At 34.9% G+C, this 14,036-nt stretch overlaps 1 protein-coding gene across 1 annotated transcript; it reads right to left on the bottom strand.

The window, feature by feature from the left end:
- Window positions 1-5,820: 5,820 nt before the first annotated feature.
- LOC130987143 (F-box protein SKIP31) lies at window positions 5,821-12,178 on the bottom strand. The gene is made up of 9 exons (XM_057910770.1): window positions 11,698-12,178; window positions 10,611-10,973; window positions 10,448-10,521; window positions 10,226-10,298; window positions 9,825-9,935; window positions 8,256-8,430; window positions 8,006-8,124; window positions 6,203-6,263; window positions 5,821-6,112 (listed from the first exon to the last, which is right to left on the bottom strand). Exons 1-9 carry the CDS (start codon window positions 11,770-11,772, stop codon window positions 6,042-6,044), a joined length of 1,122 nt encoding a protein of 373 aa, XP_057766753.1. The 5' UTR covers window positions 11,773-12,178; the 3' UTR covers window positions 5,821-6,041.
- Between the last annotated feature and the right edge of the window lie 1,858 nt (window positions 12,179-14,036).

Raw genomic sequence — 14,036 nt, forward strand, 5'->3', positions numbered from 1 at the left:
GAATTTTCTTTATATGAAAAAAGTAATTTGTTGTATCAGTGACATTTTGATGGAATAAGTTTTCGAATTAGCTTCTAATGATAGAATACATGTACATTCTGAAATGAATTCTTTAATAAGAGGGCTTGATGACCAACAAAATACTTCAAAGACAAAATGGCCGATGCGTGGTTTACGCATGTTTTGCAAGAACTGCGGTGGATTTGATCACAATAAGAGAACGTGTAAAGAGCCACCAAGAATGCCACAGGTTAGTCTTTTGACAATATTATGTAATTCATATTCTCTAGTTGGTGAAATTGACAATATTTGTGTGTAGGAAAATGTGAGCTCAATCGAGGGTAGTGTGCCACAAGCCGAGGGCACCGAAGGGCAGCGAGCCACAAGTTGAGGGCACCGAGGGCAGCGTGCCACGAGGTAGGCAGCCGAGGGCGCCTCCGAGTTCAATGTTTCATCCACCAAAGTCTAACAATCTAGCCAAGTTTGTCAAGCAAAGAGAGTTGCGCACAATATGTATCTAAGTTCAATTTGTTGCAACTTTGTCAAATTAAGTTACAAATGCTTTACTTAATTGAACATCCTTCAGGCATGACAAGGATATGGTGCATTGGTATCCCCCGAGACTGGAAATATTTATCTTCGGGTATGTATTACTTTAAGATTTTTTATGCAATGTGAAATGTGCATATCTTAACGTATTATTTCAGGAACCTGGGACACGACGTGTACAATTTGTCAGTGGTTACAATGCTACTCAATGTGCTGCTCGACCTCCAAAACAACCAAGTGGATGATCCAACCCCTCCTTAGTTGCATCTTTTGGGTTTTTTTGGTAGCCTCATTTAGTCTTTTTTGATGAAACTTGTAATTTTGAAGTTTAGAAGTTTAATGAAACTTATCATTTTCATGCTTAGCCGAGACAAAGTTTAGAAGTTTTATGAAACTTGTCATTATGAGTACGCTTTGTTATCTAATTTGAGTTTTGAGTATGCTATGTTGATTATATGAGTAGTAGCAGGCGAAACATTTGAGCAAGCTAATTATAAGAACATCAACGACATATATTGTGTGCATATTCAAAATCTAGTTTGTCGAAAATTGATCACCCCCCAAATTAAGCTAGCAAAAGATTTACTCCAAAATATAAATTATCTACTTATTCCCACAAAACTACATTAACCTGTTCTTGATTTGCTTCAATAAGACTACATATTGAGTGAATTACACAAGATAGAAATGAAAATTTTAGCATAGCCCACATAATAAAGGGAAAGATAGATTGTTAATTAGAGTGATACAACATTAGTCTTCTTATCCCAACTAGCAAACTATAGCATCTCCACACCAAATTCATCTACCAAGAATATGTGATGAAAGTCTAAACTTCACAAAACATGACATTTACATAGGAAGACAACGTCGGGTGTTCGATACAAACTCAACTCGACCTACGAAAATCCAAAGCATCAAAAACACATATGTTACAATCAATACAAAACACAAAGTATGAAGTCTACACTTCGTCTCCTTCGAAGACTTCTTCAATGACCTATTTTCAACACGATACTTATACATCTTCAACTCTAGGTCGTCCTTCAATTCTTGAAGCTTTTCAGCTGCAACCTTTTGCTCATTTTCAATCAAGACGTTGCTTTTCTGTATGCAATGTAGTAGAGCCGATTTCGCTCTTCCATCGAACGACTCATCATACCACACAAAATATTTGCAATCATCCGGCTAAATTAACAAATACTTTGACAATTACATAGAATTTGACAACAAATATTTTGACTTCAAAGAAAAAGAATGGAACTTAAATGAAATTGAAGAAAAAAAAAAATTACCAAATTTCCAAATCAACATCTCCAAAACCTCCTACCTGGATTAGCTGTACTAAATGACCGAAGGAGATTACATTATCCATGAATACAGTACTTTCTCTCAAATGAATTCATGGACTCCTCACTGTAAGAGTTCTCCATTCTTTGATCTAGATTGAGAGATTTTTATCGAGAAATTGATGATTGAATTCGCTAAGAGAGAGGAGAAGAAGACTACCGCGTCTGAAACTAGGGCAAATGCTGAAAAATGTAAAAATAAGATATAAGAGAGAGGAGAAGAAGAGGTGAAAAACTGTGCCGTTCTGGACCTCTTTTAAATTGTTGATAAAAACTAATTCCACCTAGGTTAAATGAGTCCACGTGGATTTGCCATGGTGTAACTCCGACAATCCACGTAAGTTTTCGATAACCGAATTTTTTTGCAGGACACAGACGATATTTTTTGTAATGCGTTGGGTACTGTTTTGATATTATTGTTAGGGTGGGACATTTTTGAGAATTCGCTCAAACGATGGGACAAAAAGTGACATTTACCCTAAATAGAACATAAAATTCTCTAAAAAAAAACATAAAAAGAAATGAACCAAAAAATATTTAAAATAAAGAGAGAAAAAACGCATATATAAAAAAACAGAAAAAGAAAAAAAAAGACAAAAAGAGGGGAAAAAAACGCAAGGAAAAAAATGGTGCAAATGGGTTTTGAACCCATGACCTTAGGGATGGGTGTAAAAAGTGAACAGTAACCATTGCACCAAGGCCTCAATCTTGTTTTTAATTGTGGACTTTAATATAACGCGGGGGTTAATCGACCCGTCGCATGGGATGCGGTTAACCGCACCCAAGTATTTGGGCATAATGTTTTATGATAATAGGAAATTAGGAATTGATTGGTAATGTAATTTTGTTAAATTGGATCGTGAATTCTAAATTGGAAACTATGTTTAATATAAATAGTTAATTGCTTAATTTTATCACAGATCACATAGTATCTACATAAAAATATTTTTAATATATATGAAAATATATATTAAATAAAAAATAAAGACTTACTTTTGACGTATTGAATCTTGGATTTTATGAAGTTGACCTCATATCATATTTGTTCTCTTGTTTCTTAGAATCGCAAATATAGGAAGAGAAATGAGACGAAATCTCAATCGTTGATCTTATCTAATCTAAATGTCAGCGTTCGTTCGTTCAACGTTTAACGCGGAAGTTTATTGAACATGAACGGCCATCGAACCCCCCAACCCCCAAAAGTTCAACAAATTATTTGTACGTTCAACAACATTAACTGTCATGTTCCATGTTTTCTGATTTTCCTGTATAAGTTCTGATTCTGTATAACGCGACCCTATATATGTATATATAAGAGGAAGTTCAATAGGAAAATAAATGTTTGCAAAGAAAGGAGAAACAATCTCGGCCATTGATCATGATCCATCGAACAGTCAATAATTAAGATTAAATTTCGCATCCAGATTTTTTATGAACATATCGATAATTGTGTTGAACATATCCAGGTTTCGAACCCCAAAAACTCCAAACGTTTAATAAAATTATTGGTATTTTCAACCGCATTAGTGACATGTTCAATATTTCTTAATTTCTTGTATAAGCTCATTTTCTTGTAGAAACCAATATATATATTGAATTGAAGATGGGAAAACATAAAAACTTGGGTGCAACCGATTTATATTGTGCAATCGTGACTTGAAATACGCACAATTTTCTGCACTGTGTAAATGACACTATTCGTTTATACAAATGACATTGCCTATAATTGATACTATTTGGTTATACAAATAACACTGCGTATTGTAAATGACACTACAACATTTTAAATGACACTATGAGATTGAAAGAGACACTATAAGATTGTAAATCAATACTATAGTGTCATTTGTATAATAAAATAATGTCAATTTCAATCTTATAGTGTCCTGTTCCACCTTATAGTGTCAATTATAACAAGTGTCATTTATATTTCGGAATAGTGTCAATTATACGCAGTGTCATTTACAATGTTATAATATCAATTATACGCATTGTCATTTGTATAAGTGAATAGTGCCAGTTATATGCAGTGTCATTTGTATAATCGAATAATGTCATTTACACGGTGCGGAAAAAAAGGTACGAGTTTCAGGCCAGGGTCCGGGTTTTGGATCAAGAGTGCGGGCAACCCAGTTGCCCAAGATCACTAACTATTAGTATTATTATTATTATCATTATTGCTCCGTTGGGCTTAAGAATCTAAAAAATGATACATAAACCTTTTCTATAAGATTGAGCCCAGTAGTAATTATCAATTTAAAACCATGCATATAAAAATACATCCATTCATTATAGAGTTAATTGCATCAAAATACACGAACTTTAGTCACTTTTTCAATCTGCACATGAACTTTGAAATTTATAATTTTAATCATGAACTTTTGCAAGTGTTTCAATTTTTCCTTAAAATTGAATTTCCAACAACCGAAACGCTGACGTGTCATTGTAGATGCCACGCGTATGTAAAAAACGACGTTGTTTTGAGAATGGTCATCTAAAAAAGTCCTAATTCTTATTCTGAACCGAACTCCCAATCCTTCACGGCTATAACCGGGCCCAACGACGTCGGGAATTATGAATGTAATTTAATTGCAGAGTCTCGCTGTTGAAGGAGCAAAAGCAGAGTCCCAAACACAGCCTTCTCGCTGATTTCCATCTTCAAAATCGTATGTATAAATATAATTCACATCTCCTATATCACAAAAGCCATGAAATTATCGCCCTCAAGAATCCCACGGTCTTCTGTTGTTGAAAATGGTTGGTTTCTTGCAGAATCCCGCTGTTGAATGAGCAAAAGCAGAGGAGGACAAGAGGCAATCTTCATCGGATCCCAATGTGGTTTAGGGCTGTGGTTTTGAAGGCATGTGAATTAATTGATATAAAGAAGGAATTTGAGGTTTTTATGTCGAGGGGATGAAAATGGAGAGGGTTCGAGTGTGAAGGGGGCAGGGTCTCTATGTGGTTTAGGGCTTGAAGATGGAGAGATTGGGGCTTTTGAAATTTAAATCTAATTTCATCAATTGAGACAAAACAATGTGGTTTACCCCTAAAACAACGACGTCGTTTCATGTGTCGGACGGTAAAATAAATGGCACACTTCTGACTGCCACATAGGATCCACATCAACATCAAATTGGGGTTTAAGGAAAAATTAGAACACTTGCAAAGTTCATGACTAAAATTGTAAATTTCAAAGTTCATATGCAGAATAGAAGAGTGACTAAAGTTAACGTATTTTGATGTAATTAACCCTTCATTATAATAATGCATCTCTCTTTCTTAAATGATACTCTATTCGTCTTACTATAAGTGACACGAAACTTTTATATACTCGAATTAATAAAAATATATAAATTGATTAAAAGTGATAAAAGCAATACTTTTTCAAGGGTTTTTTTTTGTCATTTATGAAATAAGCCACTTATAGCCGGACAACCCAAAATGAAATACATGTTACTTTTAAACGGACATATTTTTTTTACTTACACCTAAATGTTTTAAATATTGGATAATGAATATATTTTTTTAATATTGAATCAAAATACATTTCACAAACTTTTGAAAAAAAAAATCCTATTATACCAATTTTCAAAAGCAAATTAATGAAATTGAAAATCAAATATCAATTTTTTTTTTCCATATAAATCAGGCGAACACATTATTTTTGGGTCAGCCCTATAAAATTCGAGCTATTTTTGGTCAATCATATCGGGTTGTCGGGCTATTCAGTTACAAGCTATTTAGGCAGTAATTTTATCGAGTTAAATTTTTTCAACTCTAACCCTTTTGAATTGTCGGTCTAATCAGACCAGCCTACTTGTTTGGGTCTAGATTGACATCACTAATTATATCTATCAAAGTATCAAATATGATGACCAAATTTTCATTAAAGTTCATAAAATGGAAATTCTACAGAAGCAGATCACTAGAACTTAGCTTTGAGGATAGATGATAATTTAAGGTGATACATGAAATACACATAAATATGTAACATAAGAATCTCCATCCTTCAAGCTGATACATGAAATACATATAGCTTCAAAGCTTGAAGAGAACCAGCTAAAGTGTCGATCATAAATACATCACAATGTTATTTCAAAGATTTTGAAACCAAGTAGGCTAGAGTGTAGAGACGAACCTAAATCAGCAAAACCTCAACGCAGCTTCTAGCTCTTTCTCATCATCACAGTTATATCCAAGTAGATATGCCCGAGCTGGTATATAAATTAGTATAAAATCACAAATCAGTACATGGGAGCAAGAAGAAAATGTCAGTTATGAGACAATGTGTAGTTTACACATACCAAAACGACCAGATCCCATAAAAGGCTCTGCTTCATCATTAGCAGTGGCTTGCTGTTGTTCCTGAATTTTAAAACCAAAACTATTCAGAAACAATCAGCCACAAACTCCCCTGGTTCCATTAAGAGGATCCAACACAGCCATTACAATTATCACAGAAAGATATTAAAGAATGAGAAATGTTAGCAGGTGACAAAGATATCAGAAAGAGTGCGTGTGTGCTGGCCTACCGGTAAAGTGGTTAATGCCTAGACCAAAGGTTTTGGGTTCAAGTCCAACGTGGCACGGTCTTTAAGCAAGAATACTATTTCTACGGAAAACGCCATTGATGGGGATTTTAATCAAGATATCCGAGGGAGGTGTTAATTCATTCTCGCGTTTTTGAATCGATTGGAGTGGCATGATGAATCTATTGCTTCGCCTCTTTGAGAATAAATCCGAATTCTGGTAGATCCAGGGAATATATGCACTTCCTCGGGAATGAAAAAAAAACGATCGACTTTCATTTGGTATTTTGGACTAAATTCCTTACCTCCTCGATACTCTTGTTTAATTAATTGTTAATTTTTATATATAAAAAAAAAAGATATTAGAAAGAATGGAAACAAGGCATGCAATGAATGACTTCTACGTTATTGTAAGAGCAAAAAAGGATATGCAACAGGCCAAGTGCTATGATCCCTCATATTTTTCACAAAATTTTCATGACTGGGGAGATATCATCACCGACAATTTATTTCTTACAGTCTCGACTATTTTTCAGATTGGAGAAAACTAACTAATCACTTTGGAAGATGAGGAAAACTACATGTAGGATGGACCCAGCTTTATAAACTAACATTAATAAGCAGGCTGTGCCTATATCAGATACCCCCTCTTTACTACCTGGGCGCTTAATAGCCCAATTTTGCGGGTACCTGACAGGTACCCTTACTCCACCGGGTAATCCCCACCCTGATTTAAACAGGTATGGGGGCGGGGGCAGGGCAGGGGATGAATTTCTTAAGCAGGTATGGGGATGGGAAAGCAATACCCGGCCCCGCCCCGCCCCATTGCCATTCTATATGTATTGTCCCTGAGCTATACCCTAAGGATGTGTTCTTTTTGGTTGAAAGTTTATCATGAGAAAAGAAGGGAAAAGAAAAGATGGGAAAATTTTAGTGGTCCCCACCCTTTTTATCTCATGTTCTCTTTGGTGGAAAAATATAGTATGAAAATATTATTAAAAGAGAGAAACGTAGAGAGAGAAAATGAAGAAAGCGAAGGAGACATATAGAAACAGGAGTTTGTATATAAATTTTAATGGTAAAATCAAAAGATCATAAAAATTTACAATATGGGAAAATATTATCACACCTGTAACTTGTGATAATATTATCATGAATTGGAGTGAATTGGAGTAAAAAGGTGAGAAAAGGGGCTGTCCGGGAAAATTTTCCCTCCTGCCTGAGGAAAATTTTCCAACAAAGAGGATGTGTGAAAAGAGTGGAAAAAGGGGGAAAATATATGTATTCCACCCTTTTCCATCAAAGAGAACGCACCCTAATGCAAATTAGCGGTCAATACTGTATGAGACTATTTTACAAGATAGTGCATCATACATCTAATGTAGGGAGAGAATCTAAATTGTGAAGACCAACAAGAAGCACTCCATTTCCCACCCCATCCATTACCTTCCGTGAACCTTTATGAATGCCACAAGGAAGATAGTGATACAACCAGAAAGAAACTAATAGAAGAAATCATTTTGCCTCATACGCGCATCTATGTCCACCAATTACATGTCAGAATGAAAAATGTCTTACCGCATCAGGTTCCATTTCACCCGGTGAGAGCAATCGATCAAAACATCGACCAGAGATGGTGCAGACCAAGAGTTCATTTGTAGGATCCATAATAACATCTTTACATGTATCATCACAGACTACACAAAGAGAAGGGAAAATCAACAGTCCATATCATCCTTGTCAAATATTGAAATTAGACCAAACAATTTTGTATTTTGTTTAACAAACTTTGCATCATATCTCTGACCAACAGAGAGGACGCCCTTACCATGAACATTACCAGTCTTCTCACACACAAATACATCTCCAATTTGATAGTAAGTGCAATTTTCTCCAGAGCAAGCATGATTGGGTACCCCTGTCTCAGTGAGGCCTCTGCTACTCTTCCAAGTGGACACTTGATCAGCAAGTGTCTTGTCAAGAATTATACGGTCATCATTCACCTGAACATCAAACTTATTTATTCCACGCAACCAAGAAAAATGGAAGATAGTTCAAATCTATACCATCTTTCCATGATTATACAACATACTGGTAATAGGATAACACCATATTAATAAATGTTTAATAGGATAAAAGAAAATAAACACCATCTTTCCATGTTTCACCGTATACACATAGGAATTTGATCAAATAAACACAAATTTTAAATAATAATAACTATTTTCAACCCTTATATCGTAAAGATCTAGGGTGGATTCATCATTTTTCTCACTGAATTCATGGTCTTGGGTTCGAATCCCATTGGTTTCCTCATTAAAAGCCTCTCCCAGTTAATGTGGCATATAATGTCAATGGTGTTTAAGTTTCTCAAAGAATACATGGTCATTCATCACTTAGGACTACTGAAAAACCATATTAACTTTTCCATTGAGTATACAACATAAACATCGCATATCAAAGTTATAAATAACAAAGACATCACAATAACTTACTTTGCCCATCCCTAGAGTTGCCACGGGCCAAGCCAAACAAGCTTTGAGCCTTGATCCATTTTTATAAGCTCAGATTCTTAAGCTCGCCAACAGCTCAAGCTTGAGTTGAAAAAGTCTGTCTAGTAAGCTAATCCAACTGAACTCAAGCTCATGCTCAAGCTCGTTTACTAGAATAAATAGCTTGAATATGACTTAAAAGACATTTAATTAGTTAGTTGAACCAACCAAGATCAAGCTCTATTAATCATACCAATATCTTGAATGGAACTATGGCAGACAATAATCACTCGTACTAAATAAAGGAGTTTTTTCATTACACCATTAGCCTGATAAAAACTTTTTTTTACATGAGAATCATGCCAACAACGTTGTCCTTATTATAGTTTTATATGGTTCTCTATTTCAATGCTCATGTGGTGGTTTATTGGATCACATATTCATAATTTTGGGTGTTCCATACACTTTTTCCCATAGTCTTATTATAATGAATGCTTAGTTATCATAGCAAAAACACAAGTCTTAACTTGCAAATGGATTCAATTGAATTTTGTATATAACACTCACATTAAGACATTAGAATTTAGTACCAAACTATCAATTTTTAACTTTTTTATCTCTTATTTATATGGAGATAGAAAGCTAGATGATATGTAAATTAGTTTGTCGGCATACTAAATAATATTTTAATTAAATACATCACTTTGATGAATTTAGAAAAACTAAAAGTATATATTATATCAAAAGGACGTTAATTGTTTAGGAATATCACGTTCCATTTATACCCCACTGAAACTTGAACATTATTGGTTCTTATATAATCAGGAGAACTTCAACATAATATGAGTAATCAAGCGCATCTGCAAGTAAAAAGTTACACATCATAAGAACACTTATTTTTTCACCTGAGAACGATTAGGTGCTTGGCTTCTCTTGGCCACCTGCATTTGGATGTAATATTCTTTGAATTCGGTAGAACAGTTTCGCACAAACTCTGCCATGTCTTCTTCATCACGCTGCAAAAAAATCAGTTGATGAGGCTTAGTTTTAATCTTAAAATGCAATTGTTGAAAGCAATAATAAAAATTATCTCAAATTATTGGCTCAATATTAAGTTGGATTTTTGGAGGAAAAAAGAAAAAGTAAGACACATGACACGCACAGAAAGAGACGTGACAATATGCAAATCAATGAGAAGAGTGTGCCTTAGCCATCCATTATGGATTACTAAAAGACATGAATAAATATAAACAAATAAATTATTTTTGCAGAAATGACAAGATATGAAGTTGAACTCCAAAATTACCTTGATGTAAAGGTTCTTCCAAGCACATTCTCGTGGCTTTTTTGGAGGCAGCAGACCCCACCGCATACAATATCTACAAGAAAGCACTGAATGTAATTTTTTATTCATGCAAAGGGCGCATATTTTTTGTAACTCAGCAAATGATGTCAAACAGAGAGTCTCAATTTCCTTTATTCATTTATTTAACTTTTCAAGGGTTAGCATCAAGGAAATAATACTAACAAGCGACGCCACAATGACTCATCTGAAGCAGCAAAGTTCATGAACCTACAAACCAATGAGCAAGAAACAAGATCCTGCAATTCAATTATAAAAAATTATAGCTTGATCAGTAACAAGAAACTCAACAAAATAAGATTGGACAAATGATAAATACTCTTGAAACCTCAGAAGAAAGAAATTTGAGGATGTGATACAACAACTCGGGAGGGATGTGGCTGAAAATCCCGGTCTCAATCCTCTTTGGGGCTGGTTTGCTTTCCGTGACATGCCTCCCATGACTGCAATTGTCAGCTATGACAGTTTCACTTCTTTTTGGAGGTGAAGATGTAGTTTCAACTTCAGTTTCCAGATCAAGAGATGACAGCAATGACGAGGAAGATGATTGTAAAGCCCTTGAAAGTTCCTCATCACTAATTTCACCCTCATCAAATCTTGTTTTCTTGGCTTCCTGCTGCTCCTTCTCTTCCTGTTCACTTAGTTGCCCCTCCTCAGCACGCGATCTCTTCCCATCTCTTTCTTCCTCTTCCTGCCGTACACGTTCCAAAAGATCCAATTACACTCGTGTAGGGTAAAATTACTTTTATCCAATAAAGAATACATAAAGTCATCAGTAGTTTGGACATCAAAATAAAGGGATCCCACATATCTAACTTTATGAAGATATCGAAGTCTATACAAATTGACAGACGCATGCACACATATATGCCAATCTAGACTTGCGCTCTTAACACATCATATATATCAACAAAATTTGCAAAATGACAATTTTTTAAATGGAAGCCATATCCCCTGAGAAGGTATAGTATTATTTCTTGACAAGCTTACACTTTTTATACATAAAATGCAACTTATATAAGAGTTCCTTTGGCTCCGAGCAGATTAACACTATTATTTAGATAAACAGAAACAAATGGACATAAAAATAGGTCACTAGTGCATATTAAAATAAAATAATTAGAACAAAATCTGACTCCCAAAATCTGTAAGTTTATTTGCGCATCAATCTCTACAAGAATTGAACAATATAACATTTCTTTCTCATCGAAACAAACTAAAATGATCAAACAAACAAGCTTATAAGCATATCTAGCATAATTAAACGGACAAACATATGCAGTTTAACATATACCACAAAAATTCGTAGCATATCAATCCAGAATATATATCTTCAACATATATCAGGAAAAAGTTTCACTAAAAATCCAGAAAATATTGTAAAAAGACATTTAAAAATCCAAAGAGATGTATACCGCATCGGAGAGCCCAAAGAGGACTTCGGATTCGAGGAAATGAACGAGACTCGCATCTTCGTCATCGGAAGCCATAATAATTACAGAAGTTCAAAATCTTGTGTCGAGGAACAGAAAAACTCAGAGAAAACCAATACGAGGCTATCTATGTATAGATGAGCTATAGGCGGTGAAGGGAAATGGCCGCCGGCGAATCAGCTGCGATGAGATGCCCTTTGTTAGAGAGAGAAAGAGGAGAGGGATGCGAAATTCGGGGATGGGTTGCGTGAATGTTTAATCGGGTCGGGTTATGCGGTTATGTTTCAGAGTGATAACGGGTCGGGTGATCCGGGGTATGTCGCATCCGGTTAGAGCAATTATATTTACACGACTCTCCCTTAAAGAGTATTATTCAATCTACACGACTTTCCCTTAAAGCGTGTTGCTCTTAATTTGGTGCAATTTGTCTCTCTTAATTTATTATAAGAGTGAATTATAAGAGCATCAAGGTAGTGTCACATTTCATATTATCTCTTCAAATTATCTTATATTTTGGTAGTATTTCATATTTAACTATTCATGTTCACTTATTCACTCTTATATATATATATATATATATATATATATATATATATATATATAGGGTTGGGTTCCGGTGGATCCCTATGCTTATAATAGATCCGTAGATCTAAATCTAGACCACACATTTATGACATGTGGCGCATCAAGATGGTGACACATGGCAAGGCATTTCAAGGCAAAATCTGGAGAGGGGTAAAATTGGAATGTAATTTTAGAAATTAAAAAAAAAAAAATAGATTTTCTCAAAATAGGTATATTTTAGATGCATAAAGTTTCATACGAGAATGCATGAACTTTCATATAAAAATGCATAAAGTTTCATATAAATATGCATAAGATTTAACCCCACCCCAACCCCACCCCCCACACCCCAGAACCCCACCCCACCCCAGAACACCACCCCCACCCACCCCCTACCCCCCCACCCCCCACCCACCCCCCCAAATTTTTTTTTTATTTTTTTATTTTTTTAAAAACTGATTTTCTGACCACTGACCCACCCCTACCCCCACCCCCCCACCCCCCCACCAATTTTTTTTTCTCAAAAACTGATTTTCTGACCACTGACCCCCCACCCACCCCCCCCACCCCCCCCCCCAAATTTTTTTTTTTTTGAAAATCAGTTTTTTAAAAAATAAAAAAAAAATTGGGGGGGGGGTGGGGGGGTGGGGGTGGGGGTGGGCCAGCAATTAGAAAATCAGTTTTTGAAAAAAAAAAAAAATTTGGGTGGGGGTGGGGGTGGGGGGTGGGTGGGGTGGGGGGGCAGGGGCAGGGGTGGGGTGGCGAAACTACCAGATTTATTAAAATGAAATGCATTTTTTTGTATAATTTAATGCATTTTTATGTGAAAACTTTATGCATTTTTGTTTGATTTTATATGCATGTGAAACATGCATATTTTTGGGGGGTGGTAATGGGAAGGGTTGGGGGTGGTGTGGGCTGGATTGGGGGGTGGTATGGGGTGGGGTGGTGAAAATACCAAAACTGAAAAAATTAAATGCATTTTTCTGTTCAAAGTTATGCATTTCATGTGAAAACTTTATGCATCTTTGTGTGAAAACTATATGCATCTAAAATATATCTATTTTGAGAAAATCTAAAAAAAAAAAATATTTTTTTTTAATTATTAAATCCGAAAATTACATTCCAATTTTACCCCTCCAGATTTTGCCTTGGAATCCTTGCCACGTGTCACCATCTTGATGCGCCACATGTCATAAATGTGTGGTCAAGATTTGGATCTAGGGATCTATTATAAGCATTGGGATCTATATGATCCCATTCCTATATATATATATATATATATATATATATATATATATATATATATAGGGTGTGGTTCTAGGAGAACTATATTATTTGTGAGAACGTGAGAACCATCAAATCTAATGCATCCATTGTAAAAATTAATGCATTCGCTGTTAAAATTAACGCACTAAAAAAATTGCTACCTTCAGAATTCGAACCCAAAATCTGCATTCATCCAACAAGATGATGCATCCACCGTAGATCTTGATGATTGAATGACTGAAAATGGTTCTCCGTTCTTCTTTTATTTAGCGGTTCTTTCTTAAACATCTCCATATATATATATATAAGAGTAGACTTTGAAAATGATCAATTTATAATAAATTAAAAAATGTTCACTAAGATTAAAAAAAAAAAAAAAGTGGTCACACTTACCATTTTACTCTTCATATAAAAAATAAAAAAATTATCCACTGGACTCAAATTCACAACTAATACTATTTTTAATTATGAATTATAACTTTAAAATT

The sequence above is a fragment of the Salvia miltiorrhiza genome, chromosome 5 (genome assembly GCF_028751815.1).
Source record: "Salvia miltiorrhiza cultivar Shanhuang (shh) chromosome 5, IMPLAD_Smil_shh, whole genome shotgun sequence".
Lineage (NCBI taxonomy): Eukaryota > Viridiplantae > Streptophyta > Magnoliopsida > Lamiales > Lamiaceae > Salvia > Salvia miltiorrhiza.

Bases quoted from the DNA above. Each gene is read 5' to 3' on its own strand.
- LOC130987143 (XM_057910770.1), bottom strand. From the start codon at position 11,772: ATGGCTTCCGATGACGAAGATGCGAGTCTCGTTCATTTCCTCGAATCC. The intron at 10,974-11,697 runs GTATACATCTCT...CGTGTACGGCAG, and splicing joins TCTTTGGGCTCTCCGATGCG to GAAGAGGAAGAAAGAGATGG. The intron at 6,113-6,202 runs GTATGTGTAAAC...TTTATATACCAG, and splicing joins TATGGGATCTGGTCGTTTTG to CTCGGGCATATCTACTTGGA.